This window comes from Solanum dulcamara, chromosome 2 (assembly GCF_947179165.1).
Source record: "Solanum dulcamara chromosome 2, daSolDulc1.2, whole genome shotgun sequence".
Taxonomy (NCBI): Eukaryota; Viridiplantae; Streptophyta; class Magnoliopsida; order Solanales; family Solanaceae; genus Solanum; species Solanum dulcamara.
In genome coordinates this window covers 40,315,569-40,335,257 of record NC_077238.1, presented here as the reverse complement: position 1 = coordinate 40,335,257, position 19,689 = coordinate 40,315,569, and the positions used below count along the sequence as shown (strand labels likewise).

Here is a 19,689-nt window from a genome sequence, read left to right as displayed (position 1 = left end):
AAGATTGATGACTTGTTAGATCAGTTTCTAGGTGCTTGCTAAGATTGATCTTCGATCGGATTATCATATCTTAGATAAGAGAATGTGACATTTTGAAGACAACTTTTAGAACTTGATATGGTCACTATGAATTCTTGGTTATGTCTTTTTGACTAACAGATGCTCTTACAACTTTTATGAATTTAATTAACAAGATGGTTAAGCAATATTTGGATATGTTCGTTATTATATTTATTGATGATATTTTGATTTATTCTCGAAGTGAATATGAGTATGCCGATCATTTGAAGATTGACTTGCAAGTTCTTAAGGATCGTCAGTTGTTTTTAAGTTTAGCAAATGTGAGTTTGGTTGAGGTTGGTTGCGTTCCTTGGTCATAATATTTTTGGTAATTATTAGAGAGTTGATCCTAGGAAGACCAATGTGGTTAAGAATTGGCCTAGACCTCTTTCTCCCTCAGATATTCAGAGTTTTTTTAGGTTTAGTCGGTCACTATAGACGATTTGTGGAAGAATTTTCCTCTATTGCTTCGCCTATGACTACTTTGACTCACAAGAAAGTGAAGTTTCAATAGTCGAAAGCTTATGAGAAAAAATTTCAAGAGTTAGAAGAATCGACTTACTTGAACCCCCATTTTGACTTTACTAGAAGGATCCGAGGGTTTTGTTGTTTATTGTGATGCTTCAAGAATTAGTCTTGGTTGCATTTTGATGCAAATTGGTATGGTGATAGACAGGCTTCTAGTCAACTTAAAGTTCATGTAAAGAATTACCTGACACATAATTTGGAGTAAGTGGCGGCGGTGTTTGCCTTGAAGATATGGAGACAATATGTCTTTAGTGTTCATGTGGATGTGATCATAAATGTTTGCAATATCTGTTTAAGCAAAAGGAATTGTTTCTTTGCCAAAGGATATGGCTTGAATTGTTGAAGGATTATGACATGAGTGTTGTTTACCATCCAAATAAGGCAAATGTGGTTACCGATGCTCATAGTAGATAGTCAATGAATAGTGTTGCTACCATTGAAGATGAGAAAGAGGAGTTGGTTTGTGATGCACACCGACAGCCTGTTTATGTAACACCCCATACTATTTTAACTTAGATAAATTTCGAGAACCAAGAGAAAACATGAGGAAAGTGAGTTGTTAGTAAGTCCATGACCCACTCTACGATCCGTAGAGTGTTCTATGAGTCGTAGAAGGGGCTCGTGGAACCCCTCTATACTCAACCAAATTTTGATTCCTGAAGATCAGTTCTACGAGTGCATGTTACAACCCATCGTCCATTCTACGACCCGTAGGGTCGATTGTGGAATCGAGTGACATATTCTAGTAGCTACTAGAATGTGCACTTAGGCCCTTCGACCAAGTTCAAGACCCGTAAGGGTTTGTACAACCCGTCAAGGAGTCTTTTAGGCCCCAAGCCCTTTTCCTTCTATGAAGTCCACGAGAAACCCTCGACGACCCATCCTAGGGTCTACGACCCATAGAAGGATGGTTGTAGACCGAATGAGCAAATTCCACCAATGTCCTATTTTGGACCCAATGTTTATGATTTGACTTCTATGGTACGTAGAAGACTCTACGGTCCATAGTCGACCAAGATTCATTTTAATGAGGGGTAAAATTATCTTTTTTCATCTTTTTCAAACTAAACCCAAGATATTTTGGGACTAAAATTAGTCTCATATTTGTACCCAACGTGCCTTTTCTCTCATTAACACTTAGAATAGTTTGAGAGCAAGGATTGGGGAGAAGAGGAGAAGCTAGGGTTCAAACGTTTCAACCAATTTCATCGAGTTTCGTCTAGATTATTGATCTTCCAGGTATGTAAGGCTAATCACAATGTTGGACTAAGTTTGTCTTCGTGCCCTACATCTTCATTCAGTCGAGTTGAGCTTGAGTTTGGGTTTCAATCCCCATAAATTGAATTCTTGAGTTATTTATGAAATTCCTTATTGAGTTCTTGTGTATAAATATACTATTGATAATTTTCATGAGTTGAGCTCTTGAGATTATGGCTTCATGTTTATATTCGCATGAATTCTTGTTGAGTTTTGCATTAGTTATTTTATGCATTGTTTTGAGTTTAAAGAATGATTTATTTCATCTTTTAATTGAGAAATAATTTGAGCATGAATCGATTTTTGAGAAGTCTCTTAATTATTATTTGAGCATGAGCATTATTGAGTCTAAATGAGTTGATTATTAATGCATTTAATCATCTATCTTGAGATTGAGTTAAAAAATAAAATTATGCTTTTAAATGCATTTATTGAGTTGAGAATATATCTATTTAAAAGAGAAGAGATGAGTTGAGAAGAGTTGAGTTATTGAGAAAAGTCCAATGAAACTAAATGAGTTAATTAGTTAATTGAGTACATATACTCACTCGAGATATGAGCATAATAAAAATATTTTGGGAGTGATATTGAGCATCGATTTGAGTAAGAGTATAGAACAACTCATACCCCATAAACTACATAGCCAGCGTAGGATAGGATTGTGCCATTCTTTTTGATCACTCCTCACAGCCTCATTGAATGCTTTTATATGAATTCATGAGATGAGTTGCGTCTTTTATCCTGGCAAGGTATTGGATGGCTGTGGCAACGACATTATTTCATTATATCATCACGTAACTCATAAGTAATGATTGCTGGTTAGAGAAACTCCCCAAGAGTAAAATATTATTTTTATATATTGAGTTGCATTTACTTATCCATACCTTTTAAAGTAGTGGTTTACATATATGCATGCTTTATTGAGTTGAACTATTTTCAGAGTTGAGTTCTTGATTTGAATTGAATATATTTGAGTAAGTTTCTTTTCAGCTATTTTACATACCGTACATTTTATGTACTGATGCCATTTGGCGTTGCATTATTTTAGGATGCAGATACAAGTGATAGAGGTTCTCAACAGATTGTTGAAGATCGGATTTTCATCCAGCATTTGGTGAGACTTTTTGCATTCAGAGGCGCTCTCGTATCTTTACTTTCAGTCTTTATATTATTAATATTTGAGATAGTCGTGAGCCTATCCCAATACCTATTTTTAGAGGCTTTATAGACTACTCACATACAATTAATAATTTCCAAAATATACCAAATAGGTATCGACTAGGGTTTCATAATATTGTTCTCATATTTTTAGAAAGCCACGATTTAACAAAGGGAGCACATAACAATCTCCACACAAGTGCGGCATCAGACAGAGGGAGAGCACAACATGGGTTCGCGAGAGAAGGATCAGCCGACGCCGCACCTGAGTAGTCTAGTTGTACGGCCCACTGACAGCGGCGGAGAAAATGGAGATGGCGGTGCCGGTAGCGACTACGAGCCAGGTGAGGTTCGTCGGGATGCACCGCCGTATTCACGTTCCGATCGATTCTCTGATAGCCATGGTTCGTCCCTTTCTTATCATTTCCTTTCACGATAATTGGGTATCAATTTTGAAGCCCTGAAGTCAATTAGTTAACTATTCCAATCTACTTGGAGAGTTTTATGGATCTTCACGAGGGCGTGCTCAAGTTGTGAACCAGATCGAACAGCTAACATAAGAGTATATTGATCTGATTGTTGGTGAAAGTTACAACTGTTTATTTTTGCTGGAAATTCAAAATAAAATAAAATAACTCTCAATACATGAACTTTCCTTTGGAAGTGGAGCTGCTGTTTCGTTTTAGTGACTATCTAGTCTCTTCTTTTGTCATCCGTGTCATTTCTTTCACATGACACATTTTATCTCTTTGTTTTAGAGGGATTAGACCCTTTCAAAGGGTCATGGTTTGCCTTTTGCGTCGTGATTGCTGAAAGTTGTCTCATTGGGGTTACACATTTATATCTTCTGCTGCAATGTGGTTATCAAGTTAATTTGATGCCAACAATGGTAAACCCTAACAGTTTGGGTCCTATATATGAATACTACTGTCGGAGCTTATTACACTCCATTGCTTAGTAATTTATTTATTTTTTGGACAAATTAGGGTTTCTCTAAGTCTTACATTTATTCCTACAATTGTAATCTATTACCGAAAAGACTCCACGTAAAAAAGAATATAACCAAAACGACTCTTATCAGATGCCTGGTTTGTTATAAGTGTGCCAATGACAGCTAACCTAAACTCCAAATAGTTACTATAATTCATAACAGTTCTTTGCTTCTAATTTGTGTTATTCTTCATTTAGCCCATGTTATTTCTAAGATATTGTATGTCTTTTAAGACAAATTTGCTATATTTCACGGTAGTTCATCTTCAGTTTAACATGGTGTTATTATCCCTAGTTCACTGACTGACGCATTTGATCTGTGTAGTATGATCAAATCATCTCAAGTCATTTTTTCCTCTGGTTTTCACTTGCACTTTTTGTCTATCTGATCAGTTTCTAATCATTTAGTAATTTTGTATGACAGAATCATCTTAACATTCTCATTTCGGTGAGGCTCTGTCTTGTGGCTATGTTGGGTCTTTAGAGGGTCAACAATCTCTCCATTTAGTATAGAGCATTCTCACAACCATTCTCTTTCACGTTGCTGTGACTGTCTGTTGCATGATACCCTCATAGCACATTTCGAGTTTGGTCATGCTATTTTGGTCTAATTTTGTTTCAAAATTTTCTTATGCATGCTTACTTGCTGTGCATACATCCTATCTTACTTTTACTTTTCCTTGGTCTTTACTTTCTGGAGTATGTTTCCACCGTTCAAGCTTTTTGAGGTTAACTACCTCACATTTCATCAATTAAAACGATACATCCCTGAAAGTGTAAACCATGAAAGTCATCTTTTATACTATTGATGAACTCATATGCAGTTAGCTTAAACAAGTAGAGGCTCAACTTCGTTGTAAACTTTTTTACTTTTCACCACTAATTTTCGTATGTTCTAGTTCATAATCAATTCCTTCATATCCAATGCCATAGTGAAGTGGCTACAGTTTGACTCTTCCTATCGTCCTTGAATCCACTTGTTAGGAGCTCTTACTATAGATAATATTTATGAGGTAGTTTGGGAGATTTACAGGCTTTCGGCAATCAGCATGACACATTTGAGAGATCTATTTCATCAGACAGATCTTTTCCGTGCCAAGCCTCTGCATTTCTCAGCGAGATGTAACACCATTTATCCACCCACTTGATTCCCGTTGTTCTCCAGTATCATTTATGGAGTGTTAAATTGTGAATGAATTTTGCTATTGTGTTTTACAGCTGAGCACTTTGCCTGGTGCAAGAACTTTGGTCTTGAAGAGGGCACATGGTGGGGTTCTGGTGAGAAATTTTGTTGGGGTATTTGAACAAGAAAGAGTATGTGTCAAGTATTTTATTTTATGGACTTTTGCATGAGCTGTGAACTCTTTGTATGGTGTTTGTTTCATGGTATAGCACTATTGATGGCCAGCTTGTATGGATTGGTAAATTATCTCTTTGAAGGAAATTGAGAATGTTACATAAGATATCTGAGAGTCCTGATCCATCATTGAATGGTTGGTGTTATGAATGGAGTGTTTTTGCTGATTGCCTTTATAAGTGATACTATTGAGTGGCTGGAAATTCTGCAAGGGTGATGAGTCGTAACTGGTGAAACTTGACAAAGACCCCAACTCCTTATGAAGAGATCATTTGTAGACACTGATTGTCTGGCTACTGGTGTTTCGAGTCCATCCCAATCCTTGTTAATTGGATTCAGGGAAATTAATGAATTTTTAGTCTTTTGAGTTTTTTGCTTTCTCCAAATAGCAGTGGCTTTTGGGATTTATTCTTTTAGTACTTTAGTTTGCTGGTTAAGTAGGAGTTGAATTGGGTATGCATGTGGATTAGTTGCTTTGGTGAAGATTAAATTTTGGTGGATAAGAGATTCCATGTGAGTTTTTGACGCATCAGTTCCATATAGAAGCTTGAACTTAATAGGACTTATCAACATACTGTGAGCTGGTTTGCGGAAGGGGTTTATTGAGTTCAGCTATTGGATTTTCTCAGCCATTTGCACAAGCGTTTATGATGATTATGGTTGGTTTCATTCAATTTGCAGTGCTTTGCTAAGGAGTTGGATTTTGATTCAATTGTTAGCAATTCGGTAATTTATGGTATGCACTTTACCTGGATGGTTATCAGTTCAGTAATTGTAAGGTCCCTTGGCTCTGGTGCAGTTTGGAGTCTGGCTCGAAGTTTCCAATTACTGCTTACGTTGGTAGTATTGGTTGTTTCTCATTGATGATAATGGGTTTTCTATTTGAGTCGTTTAGAGGGAATTAATGTCAACCGTGAAATGAGTGTCGCCATGCTACTGGCTTTCACATTTAGTAACCAAGTCTATTTTTCCTCGAGGATTTCAATAAATTATCATGTCAGGTGTGGACAATATGGAAAAATCTAGTTTTCCACTGTTGATGCACTGTAATAATTTAATTTGAGACATAACTTTGAAGACAGTCATCCTCTGAGATTCACATTCTCTTCATGCTACTCTTTCTCTTATTTTCGACAACAAGCTCTGAACAATGGTAACTGGTAACACAAGCATAGTCCAATTGTTGTTGACATTTCATGGGTTCCACACTTTAGCTTAATTAGGAAATAATATGGGTAACTTTCTCGCATGATATAGTGCCTCTTATGTTTGGGATTCGCTGGATTTTTCAGGATATAGAGCGTATGCAGGTTCTGTTTCACCTGTGCGCCATAGGAATGCAGATCATCGGTATAGTACTGATTTTGATCATTCAGGTGGCCTACCACGTAGTCATGGATTTGGTAGCGGTAGAGATCCTGGTAGACATCGAGACTATTCACCCCCTTATGGTCGTGGGAGACAAGCTGGCAGGTTTGTGGGCAGAAGTTATGATGGACCTGGTTATGGTGCACGGCAAGTTAGAGAAGGTCTGCCTAGAAGCAATCCAAATGTACGGCCAAGAGATGGTGATTGGATGTGCCCGGATCCCTTGTATGTTCTGTTTCTTTCTCTCCCCTGTTTCTTTTAGCATTGAAGTTGTCCTTTGAATGTGTCTCATTTCTTTTTCTCCTAAACTTATGGTTTTCTTCCAGTGCCAGAAAATGTTATGTTGTCTCTGCTAAGATTGTGACTTAGTGGAGGTCCTTGATTGAATGCATTGAATTAATTGAGAGATTCAATATATCATTGCTGTATAAGGATTGTTTGCATGGTAGATAGTCTCTTTAGAACTTCTCGAGAACCAACTTTCATTTGAAGCACTTGAAACATGATTCTGATCACTGATTGGTTTGAATTGCAGTAAATGGTTTTTGCACGTATGAATCTTACGACTAAGATTGTGATTCAGTGGAAGTCCTTGATTGAATGGATTGAATTAATTGAGAGCTTCAATATGTCATTGCTGTATAAGAATCGGCTTGACCAACTTTCATTTGAAGCACTTGAAACATGATTCTAATCAATGATCAGTTTGAATTGCAGTAAATGATTTTTGCACCTATGATTCCTACGCCTTGCCTTCAGGTCTCCGTAACTATTAGCCAGATGAATCACAACTTATATTGGAAATCGCTCATGCTAAAAGCTCTGTTTTTTTAAGGTTTAGAATAAATTTAGGTGACAAATAAACGATCATTTTATGCAAGAAGAGCTTAGACAAAGATAACTTTTCTGCTAACTACGAAACTAGCAAAACATTGAATGGATTCTTTTCTGATTATTTGAAATGTTTGAACTGCTTCAATAGTATTAAGTTCTGGAAGTAGATTTTGAAAGGACTGATGTACTTTGATTTTGTGGAAGCAGTAATGATTGGGGATTACGAGGCGGGCATACACATAATTGACATTACATAGCAGTTTAGTTGTTTCAATGATGTCTATTGCTGACCTGTGTCTGTGGATACGGACTTCTAAATCATGGCAAGAACTGTAATTGCTTACTCCTAAGAAGAAAAAGGGGAGGTAAATATCTTCTGTTCTAGATGTCATAGCTGTGTATCTTACTTGGCTTTCCTGACATTGCAGGTGTAACAACTTGAACTTTGCAAGACGAGAGAACTGTAACAAGTGCAAAAGGCCTCGATATGCACCTCCAGGGAGTCCTCGGAGGGGTTATCCTAGCCCACCTCCCCATCATCGCATTCCTGGCCCTCCAATCAACCGTTCTCCAGGAAGGTTTGTGAACGGGTATAGGTCCCCTCCTCATGGCTGGGCTAGAGATGACCCCCGAGATTTCAGAGCTGGGGTTCCTCATTCCAGATATGAAGGGAGGTTTGCAGATCCGCCAATCCGTAGAGATAGGCCTGATTTTGCTGATGCTGATTGTAGGGACCGTAGTAGGTTTGAACGGCCTCCAGCCCTGGATTGGGGACATAGAGAGCGTGGGAGAGAGAGCTATTATTTAAGTGAGAGGAAAGGTTATGAAAGGCGAACACCATCTCCACTTCATCCACCAGTACTACCACCTCATGGCCAATGGCCCCGTGATATCAGGGAAAGAAGCCGTTCTCCAGTGAGAGGTGGACCACCACCCAAAGACTATGGCCGTGATATATATATGGGAAGGGGGCGAGATGATCGGCGGGTTGGACGAGGTGCATATTAGCTGGTGTTGAAATGATTATATTTGCTGAACTGTGTTTACTGGTTAGCAAAGGTAAAGCGATCCAAATATTTTCCTAGAACTAGTATTATCCAAGCACATGTTTTCTATCAAGTTCAGAATCCGTTTATGTAACTTTAATTGTGCAGGCATTTGCAATTGCTGAACCAGAAATAGTTTTTTGGGAATTCCCTTTGCCTCAAACATATACTCTCCTCATTTCTCAGCATGTCTTGTGGGTATAGTTGTAGTGATTATTAGAATTTGTTGTCATAGAACTGTACTTATATGAAACCTTTGGAGGCTGCTTACCATATTCGAAAGAAATGGTAATGACATGGTGGTTCAAAGTGAGAATTTGTTATCAAATCTATCTTCACCAACAAAGCAATATATATATTGCTTGTCCTATCTTTCGATGATTTAATTTGCCCTCCTGTTCGAAATCTTGATTCTGCTGTGAACAGTGTACAGGCCTAAATGATAGCTGGTAAGTTATGGACTGGTCCATCACGTTGTCTTGTAAGGTGGCTAATTTTCAAATATTTTTTATTTTCTCTGAATTTATAATTTTAGACCATGGACAAAATAGTATTCATATACTGATCTTGACTTGCTTTAAATTGAAATATAATTGTAATGGTGGTTGTTATTGTAGTATGATGTTAGGAATTTTGATTTGTTAGTATCAATCATTGTTGTGTTACGGTTTCACTGCTGGTTAGTAGTCGTATAGCTTATGTCTGGCTGTCGGCCATATTCTGTTTTTAGAAAGTAGGGTTAACTATTTCTAATTATAATTATTTAAGGTATTTACATTTAATTACAAATATTTACTAATGTTTTATTAATTATCATCGTATATCTATCATCATATCTATATCTATCTATCTATATAATTATAAAAACATGAATATAAATATTGATTGATCAAAATATTCACTAAAAGTTAATTGACTTGTTTGCCTTTTTTAAGTTAAATTTTTCTCCATTTAAAAAATTATTAATGGGTATAAATGTAATTTTATACTATGGCTTAACAAAACATATTTCAATTAGGACTAAGTTCATTGCAGGATACAAATTATCTTATTAATACTAGGAGTTTAACATTAAATCTATTTCAAGTAAATCATGAGTAGGAAATTTTTATACATTTTATAATATTGGTTGACCAAAATATTCATTAAATATTGAACGACTTTTATATCTTTAATGAATAAATATTTAATAGTTATAACTTTAATTAATTTCAAAGTCCTACATATTAGCATAACAATTAAATAACAATTATTTTTAAAAAATAGTAAATGATAATTTTGTCTACTGTAGAAAAATAGTAAATGATAATTTTATCTATTATAGAGTCTTTTAATAAAAGGCAAAATATTTAATCAACAATTCAATGAGATGCAATTTCCTGTCATTAACCTTTTTTTTCCTACGATTCGAGACCAACTCTTGAATCTCGGGTTGAATCTCAATTTTAGTGTCGCATCCCCGAGTTAGAAATCGAGGTAAGATCCAAAGTGGGGTGTCAGGGTTGGGTCTCGAGTTAGGTGTCAGGTGGAGTTTCGTGTCGGAGTCGGATTTCAGATCGAGAGTCGAGATCGAATCCCAAGTCAAGTATCAGAGTCAAGTCCTTAATCGATCGTCGGGGTCGAGTATCAGAATCAGATATTGATTCGAAAGTAGAATCTCGTGATCGGATCCAGATTCAAAAATTGGGTCCCAAATTGAGAATTAGAGTCGAGTCCTATGTCGGAAGTCATCAGATCCTAGGTCGGGAGTCAGGGTCAAATCTCGATTAGCAAGTCAGGATCAGGATCAAGATCTGATGTTGGGGTCAGATGTCGAGTCGGAAAAATGGACGGGTTAGGAGTCAAAAGTTGGGTTAGGTCTCGTGTCGGATATCATAGTCGAGTGGGGTCAGATCTTGATTTGAAAGTCGAGTGCAGGGTCAGATCTTGAGTTAGAAGTCGGGTTCCGATCTAGGATTCAAATCGGGTCTCGAATAAGTGTTGGGTGTCAGGTGTCAAGGTTGGATGTCGGGGTCAAGTTTTGAGTTGGGTCAAGAGCCGAATGTTGTGATCGAATCTCGGGTTAGAAGTCAGGTCTCGAGTCGAGTACTGGGACGAGTATTGGGTCAGGTCCTGGGTCGGGAGTTGGGGTCAAGCCTTGGTTCAAAAGTTGAGTTCTGATTCAAGTCTCGAATGTCGAGGTCGGATGTCGGGATTGAAAGTCGAGTTGGGTGTCAAGATGGGACTCTGGGTTAGTCATCAGAGTTCTTTTTTGTATGATAATTGATAAGGAGTAACGTGCAAAACACGTTCATAGAGATTAATATTATTAAAAGTGGGAAGCTCCTAACCTCAAAATTGAATTACCATTTTACCCCTATTTTATTCCTAAACTAAATTTTAATTTTAATATCTAATTAATTAATTAAGTATTAAATAATAATTATATTTAAGTTCTGCATCAAACAAGATCTTAAAGCATGCATTGTATTCAATATCTTGATAGTACTTCCACCTTCCAATAGCTATTGCAAAGTTTGGCGTCTCATTATTGCTATATATATATATATATATTCCCTTTTTTCAACCAAATTTATGATCATCTTGCTTTCTACGTTAAGTTAATCTGCACCATTTGTAAAATTTCCATTACTACTTCGTAATTGTAAGAATCCGTACTAATTCATTTATTTATATTCTTTATTATTTTATTCATATTTATCTAACCTCTTTTTATGCTTTTATTGAGCCGAAGGTCTTTCGAAAAAAGCGTCCTACCTTGTTAGGAGTAAGGTATGCGTACACTATACCCTCCCCAGACCCCACATTGTGGGATTTCACTGGGTTGTTGTTGTATTATTTTATTCATATTTATCTCCTTTTTATTGAGAAGTATGTGAACTGTCATGATTACGATATGAAAATTCTTCAGATACGAAATTGTAAGTGATTTTTTTTTATATTTCCATCTTTTTGAATATTCAAATATAACTTTGTAATTGGTTATTATATTTTCATAGTCGTCATTTCTTACACCTTTAGGATATAAATATAATAAAGCTATTCCCAATTTGTATTTATAATTAATAATTAACATAAATTTCATAGTATTAAGAGCTAATTAAAATATTTTTTTTTATTTTTTTTCAAATTACAAAAATCTCTTAAAATTTATGAATTTCGAATACATCATTAGACATTCGGATATATAGGAGAGGAATGTATCCGAGAGGGGAGAGATGTATCCGAGAGGGGATAGGACATCCGGGTACATATGGGAGGATGTATCAGAGAGGGGAGAGATGTATCCAAGAGGGGGATATAGATGTATCAACGGGAGAAGGTTTTTGAAATTTTTTTAAATGATAGAAAATTTTAGAGATTACGATAAAATAAGATGTATATTTAGGTAATTTTTCCTTATAATTAACTATTTTGAGGGTTAGCATGTTGAATCTCGCCGAATATTTTCACAACTAGGCCCATAAAAAAGTAAGTCTTTGATAAATATTTGTAGTTATGTCTTCTTGGTTGTTTGATAAAAAAGTAAGTGTGAGATAAAACATTTTTGTACTTTTTCCTTTTTATATATAATCTCAAATGTCTAAAAACTTCATGTACATAACTATTACGAAGAGGTACAAAAATTGGTGCAATAATAATAATAAAATAAAATAAAAAATAATGTAAAAGTAAATGGAAGACTAAATGTTACATTGAATTTTATTGTACTAGAATTTGAATTAGAATTTTTTTTATATACAGATCCTTTAATAGTTCACGAAATATAACGTATCGTTATTTTTAATATAGTCATGCTCTCTTTTCTGTTTATTTTTAGTCATTTTATAGAATTTATTTTCTATACATATGAAACATTTTATTTATATCAAGTCGACTTCTAACAAACTGTAATTTAATCAATATGAAAATAATTTTGTCTGTCTATTTTAATGTGACGTCTTTTATTATGCATGTCATGTCTTTATTTGTTATTCTTTCTTTCAGTTTGAACTTGTAAAAATTTCTTTAAATTTGATGTTACACCACTAGACATTTTGTAATATATATTTTTTATTCACATATCTTAAAGATGACATTTTGTAATGTCATCTTTAAGACGACAACGATGCCCAAAGAATGGAGGTCGAGCGTAATAATCTCTCTATATAAAAACAAGGGGGATATCCAGAGCTGCAACAACTATAGAGGCATCAAGCTTCTAAGCCATACTATGAAAGTGTGGGAAAGAGTGATGGAGATGAGGGTGAGGAGAGGCGTGTCTATTTCAAAGAACCAGTTCAGATTTATGCTGAGACGCTCAACTACAGAAGCCATCCATCTTATGAGGAGACTGATGGAGCAGTATAGGGAGAGGAAGAGGGACTTGCATATGGTATTCATCGACCTAGAAAAGGTTTATGATAAAGTTCCACGAGAGATACTATGAAGATGTTTGGAGGCTAAAGGTGTACCTGTGGCGTACATTAAGGTGATCAAGGACATGTATGAGGTGTCAAAACCAGGGTAAGGATAGTAGGAGGGGACTCAGAGCACTTTCCAGTTATGATGGGGTTGCATCAAGGATCAGCTCTTAGTCCATTTTTATTTGCCTTGGTGATGGATGGATTGACGCGACAAACTCAAGGTGAGGTGCCATGGTGTATGCTTTTCGCGGATGACATAGTCCTGATCGATGAGACTCGTAGCGGAGTTAACGCTAAGCTGGAGATTGGAGACATACCTTGGAGTCTAAAGGGTTTAAGCTGAGTAGGACCAAGACAGAGTACTTAGAGTGCAAGTTCAGTGAGACATCTCAAGAGGTTGGCGCGGAAGTTAGGCTTGGTGACCAGGCGATCAAAAGGAAAAGTAGTTTCAAGTACCTTGAATCTATCATGCAAGGCAGTGGGGAGATTGACGATGATGTCATACATCGTATTGGGACAGGGTGGATGAAATGGAGGCTCGCTTCCGGTGTGCTATGTGACAAAAAGGTGCCACCATAGCTTAAGGGCAAGTTCTACAAAGTGGTGGTTAGACTGGCTATGTTATATGGGGCGGAGTGTTGGCCAGTTAAGGTCTCTCACATTCAAAATGTCACGACCCAACCCCATAGGCCGCGACTGGGGTCCGACCTGGACCCCCCGTATACATATCTATCAACTGTGGTCACATTGAACTATAAATAAAACAATATCATGTAACAGTGTCCCACTAGGCGATAACATTTTCACAAACCTATAGCCCTTTTTATTTGTATCACAACATGATAGGGAACGCAAGCCGACAAGGCTGCCATAACATAATAACATATATCATATATCATGTAGACCCAGCTGAATCAAACTGACATACACAACTCACATATACATGTCTGCAGACCTCTAAAAATATAAATGACAACATATGGCAGGACAGGGCCCCCGTTGTACCCCCGAATGGACAAAACAATTTTATACATCAGTGAACAGTATCAAAAACTAGGCCCCGATACAATGGAGCCTCTTCCAGTTGAGTTGCATGGAATCCTAAGCTGACGGACTCCCAAAACCTGTATCTGTACCTGCGGGCATGAACGCAGCCCCCCGAGAAAGGGGGTCAGCACGACATATGTACGGAGTATGTAAAATATAACATAATACACTGGAGGTATATTCAAAATAGAGAAGCAGGGGAACAAATTATCAAATTGAAGATGTGTACCTATACTCTATGAATCACAAAAGCATGCATGCTCAATTTATATAATATAGCCGGCCCTTTCAGGGGTTCGGTGAATCACATCTGTAGGACCATCATAGGCCCGGCGCCATCACCACCTTATTACAACACATCATCATATATATACATACGTACCCGGCCCTCTAGTGAGGGGCTTGTTATGCCCTATTTTTAACCGACGTTAGATAAAGCACAACATATGGACTCTAAAAGGATTGATTATTGTATAGAGTCGCCACCTAATTTATTAAGAAAAATAAGGAAAACCTATTTGATGCATGACCTGTATGACTCACGTTTCAATCTGCGAAAAACCAGTTTAGATTCTAGGTAAGGGTTTACATTATTCCAAAGGAAAAGTGTTAGGCATCCTTCGAAATCCACAAAATGTGGTACCCAGCTAGACTTAATTCATCAAAAAGGGAGGAGATAAAATTATTATTTGTAAGTATAACAAACATATATATAAAAATATATACACTAAAATTGTATAAGAATATATGTATAAAAACAAATATGTACTAAGTAAGTAAAGTATATTATCACCAATTATGTGTAGAAAAATATGAGGAAGGTATATGTATATAAAAAATGTAGTTTTTATGCAATATTAAAAGAATAGCCCTTTATTCATATGAACAAAGAACTCTTTTATCATATGAAAAGAAAAATAATTTTGAATATCATTTGCAGAAAATATCTCCGAATACATGTACAGACTCTTGGTAAAATATTAATAATGAATAAATTATTATCAAAATAATTTTAAAATATGTGTGTATATATACTACAAAAAATAGAATTCTATTTTATAGTAAGCTCAAAGGCGTAGCTGTAATAAGTGTTACATCCCTATTAGAACGTCACGGGGTTCGTAAAAAATTAATTCAATTGTTCAAAAGATTTTAAAAGAAAATAGTTTAATTTAAGGAGTCACCATAATTTTAGGATAATTAGAAACCAATCAATTATTTAAAAATGTCTACAAATTCAATGGATCCTAAGTAAGGGGTTCAAGTTATTTCAAAGGGAAGGTATCAGCATCCTTCAAAATCCACAACTGCAGGTCCCAGCTAAACTCAGCTTTTAAATTGAGGAGATGAAAATATTGCGCAAATATGTAATGAAATATACATAAAGAATAAATTAAAACAATAATATAAGGAACGACCTAATGTTTGCCTAACGTCAATAATATACACAATAATAAATTAAACATATTATTCGAACTTAATTTGAATAGCTTTCTGAGGAAACAATTCTGAGTACCTGTAAAAGATTTAATAGAAGTGTTAGTAAGGAATAAATATGATGATGATGATGATAATAATAATAATAATAATAATAATAATAATAATAACTAAAAATAAAATCCGTCTTATAAAAATGGAAGGCCTTGGAAATCGACGGTAATTTCTTCATCGACCTATTAAGTGTAATCTCTATTTAATATGATGAATTACAATAATAATTAAAAATAATAAAATTATTTCAATAAAATGGCGTGAAAGCCATGACAACCAATAATTGATGAAACAATCGACATAATAGAGACAACATATAAGATATTTGAGAAGTGAAACAATAATAGCGTAATTAATAACATAATAAGAAATACACTAGATAAAAGATGTAAAATTCAAACCAACAACAATAATTCAACAAAAATAGTAACATAAACAAAATAACAAAAGAAAAAAAAAACAACTAGTGAATATTTACATCATCAAGCACCAACACCCACAAAAATAAAGGTACAATATGACAAAAAAATAAGTGAGAAGATTTTATTAATTAACTTAAACACATGATAATATAAAAAATAAAATAGTAATACTAAAATTAATGACAAGTGAATCAACCTAGCTTTAGTATATCCTACATAGTCAAAAAGAATAAAAAACAATAATATCAACATCCATTAAATAAGAAATCATGTATTAAAGAAAATAAATTATTACTAATCATCAATTATAATCCTTTGATGAATAAATATAGTCAAAACAAATAAAGTTAAACTATTAGCAAAAGTAGTCAAACAAAGTTAAAAATAGATACAAGATAACTATAAATAAATAAAATATACACTAATCATCAATTATAATCCACCAACAAACAAAAGTGATGAATAAATATAGCCAAAACAAATGAAGTTAAACTATTAACAAAAGTAGTCAAACAAAAACAAAATAATAATTTTCACTCAACAAACAATAGATATCACTAATAGAGAGATATAATGGAGACAACAACAATAAAGTAAAAAAAATGATAGAAAAAAATCACAATAATTATATCTATCATAAAACAAAGTAGATCAAAATTATCATATCTTTTAAACAATCAATTAAAATAATCAAAAGCAAACATATATGACAATAGATATAACTAATAAAGAGATATAATAGAGACAACAATAATAAAGTAAAAAAAATAATAGAAACAAATCACAATAATTATATCTATCATAAAACAAAGTAGATCTATAAACAAAAAAAGTAAAATAACAATGAAAAAAAACAAAAAAACAAAGGAGAGATAGAGTTGTGTTACTTGTTAGTTTCTTACCGAATTTACCATCGCGATAGCTATTTGTTGTTTCCCAAAGATGGAGCCACCCCGGAGGTTATTGATTTAACACTATTGGACTTTGTTTTAACTTGCAAAATATAACGTCTAATATAAACTTAAACTAAAATTTCCGTCTTTTTAAAATGGGGAGGCCTCGAAAATCGACGGAAAGATTTTTTCATTGGCCATATTACAATTTGAACTATATATAAATTTGAAGTAATATTTCATATTATCACTTAAGGCTATACAACAACAACAACAACAACAAACAACAACACTTAAGGCTATCAAAACAGTAAATCCGACCAAAAATGTACCTCATGTTGTACCTAAAATTTGTAACTCTAAACGGCAAAACTGGACTTTATGTCCTTCATGAAAGTTGTAGATATATGTCTTAAGCTTGCAAAAAGAAAAGAATCAGCACAAAATACATTTTGTACAAAAAGATATGATCAAAATACTAGCGATTGTACATGCTGGAATTTTAAATAAAAATCTGGACAAAACTTGTCCCATGTTGCGTCCTATTTTTTGACCCAATAACAGCAGATCTAGGCTCCAACATAAACATAAAAGTTGTAGGTACGTGTTTCATCTTTCCAAAAAATATTTATTTACTAAAAAAAAAGATCTATACAATGAGATACGTCAAAATTACTAACAGCTATGCAGTTTCAAAAAATCGAATTTGATTTACTTACCACAAGGGAGGAGTTGCTTTGTTCTAGATGAAAGGACAAACTTCTTTTGAGACTTTTTGAGGGAGAAAAAGAGAAGATAATGGAGAAAGTGGTGTATTTTTTAGGAAGAAAAAGAGAAGAGAATGAAGAGAGTGGTGTGTTTGTGAGGGAGGAAAAGAGAAGATAATAGAGAGAGTAGTATGTGTTAGTCTTCTTTTGAAAGAAGAAAAAAAACAAGATAGTCTTCCTTTTTCTTTATGTAGGATTAGTCAAAAGGAGATGGATGATTGAAATCAATATTCTAAATTAATAACCAATGAAGTAAATAATAATATTATTTATATAATAATAACAATAATAAATTTTTAAATATTATACCAAATGTAAGCTCAAACATACAATACATAAAAATTTAAAGAATACACATTTAATTAAATAGCAATCGAAAAATGGGTTAAAGTCGGTCAAAATTGAATGTCAACACTAATTTACGAAATAATTAATTAAAATAAAATCTTTTTGAGATTATTTTTGAATAATGATAAAAAACAATAAATTATTATATATAACTATATATATCATTCAAAAATTATAAAATGACAAAGTTATTTTAAAGTATTTAAAATATATATTTTTTTGGATTTTTAAAAGATTAATTATTTCAAATTGTTTAAAATTGGAGAAGCTCGATGATTAATTTGCATTGTGGAGGATCGATATCAACATGGATAAGAATCCTATTATTTACGAAACTAACAATGCTTATTCATAAACTATAAAAAAAAATGTGTAAAAACAAATATTATATTTTGTGTTCTTTAACGATCAAGTAGCCTGAAGACGTTAATTTTGAGTACAGAGAGCCAAAATTAGGTGTCAACAGGGCTCGATGAATAATGCAGTGAATTGTGCACGATAACGTACCCAGCCCCGAACTCGGTGAAAGAAGGGTTACAATATACATGAGTAGAGTAGTGAGTAATTATATGCAATTTAAATCATTATCAGAGACTCGACAAAATAAGAAAGTTAAGCTTTTGTTTGAGGACCCGAGTAACAGTGTAGTCATCTCGCGTATCCTCTAAACGCCATTATGGGCTGTCTCAAAAGTAATCTCGGGGACCCTAGACATGTATTAACATCAGGCCAAATAATTTATGGAATCAAAAACACTCAATCTCGTATAGTCTTTAAGACTTGGAGCCTCTACATTTGGTACCTCTTTAACATATAAAAGTTTCCAGGGAAATAGTTCAACTACTGTAGGAGTTCAATATTTAGAAGTAAATAAGAGATGTTTAAGAATGGAGTTACCCCGGAGCTCAGATCATATTCAACTTACAACTAAGACAAAGACATGCCCAAAAGAAGAAGGAGAATAAGCTTTATGTAGTCTGTACTTTCCTTCAGGTGATCTGCATACACATATTTCATACCCGACCCATTATTGGGCTCGGTGAACCACTATGGCATCATAATCTCATTTTTCGTACCAAATACATATCAAGGGAAATGAGAGATAGCTGTACGTACTTATACCAAAACATGCCAAGAGAAAGCTTTACATACCTCTTGTGAGTTACTCTTTATTCCGTTCGCCTCGTCGTCCTTTGAACCTATTCAACATGAAATTAATATGAATATCAACCACTCTTATCTTTCCAGTATCTTAGGTTGCACCTTAGCATTCCTGGAATCTATTTCCTTGCCCGTCTCTTCGACTAGTTCTTTAATTAGGTAAGACATTAACGAAAATTGGGCAGCACCTCCCCTATAATGTGCCCTATCTGAATTTCCAATTCCACTCTTAATACCTACAGCCAACCAAAAACAACAACCTTCAACATGTATAAAATCATTTCACACCAACACTACACAATACAAACTCCAAACGACTTGCTCACAAATACGATATTCAAAATAGGGTGTCTAGCCTTTATTTTGTAACACCTTTAATTATACGAAATGAGGGGTCATGTGGTTGCCACCAGCAGAACCTTAACCCTATTTAGAACATATTTAGTCCATGCAACATCCCCCCCACACCTGCAATAGCACACCACAAGCCCAACATTTCACTTCGACGACAATTTAACTATGACTACAATTTGGATTGTCTCCAACGTCAAGCATT

At 34.6% G+C, this 19,689-nt stretch overlaps 1 protein-coding gene across 5 annotated transcripts; it reads left to right on the top strand.

Annotated features, from left to right (window-relative positions):
- The first annotated feature begins 3,113 nt into the window (after positions 1–3,113).
- Positions 3,114–9,063, top strand: LOC129880519 (uncharacterized). Of its 5 annotated transcripts, XR_008765410.1 has the most exons (4): positions 3,114–3,407; positions 6,643–6,943; positions 7,981–8,611; positions 8,707–9,063. XR_008765410.1 is itself a non-coding variant. In XM_055954599.1 (3 exons), the coding sequence occupies exons 1-3, from the start codon at positions 3,233–3,235 to the stop codon at positions 8,558–8,560; spliced, it is 912 nt and encodes a 303-aa protein (XP_055810574.1). In that variant the 5' UTR covers positions 3,114–3,232; the 3' UTR covers positions 8,561–9,063. The 5 variants fall into 5 exon arrangements, 4 of the variants coding, with proteins under 4 accessions (XP_055810574.1, XP_055810571.1, XP_055810573.1 ...); XM_055954599.1 differs by having other exon boundaries at positions 3,114–3,347; positions 6,727–6,943; positions 7,981–9,063; XM_055954596.1 differs by having other exon boundaries at positions 3,114–3,347; positions 7,981–9,063.
- The last annotated feature ends 10,626 nt before the right edge of the window (positions 9,064–19,689 follow it).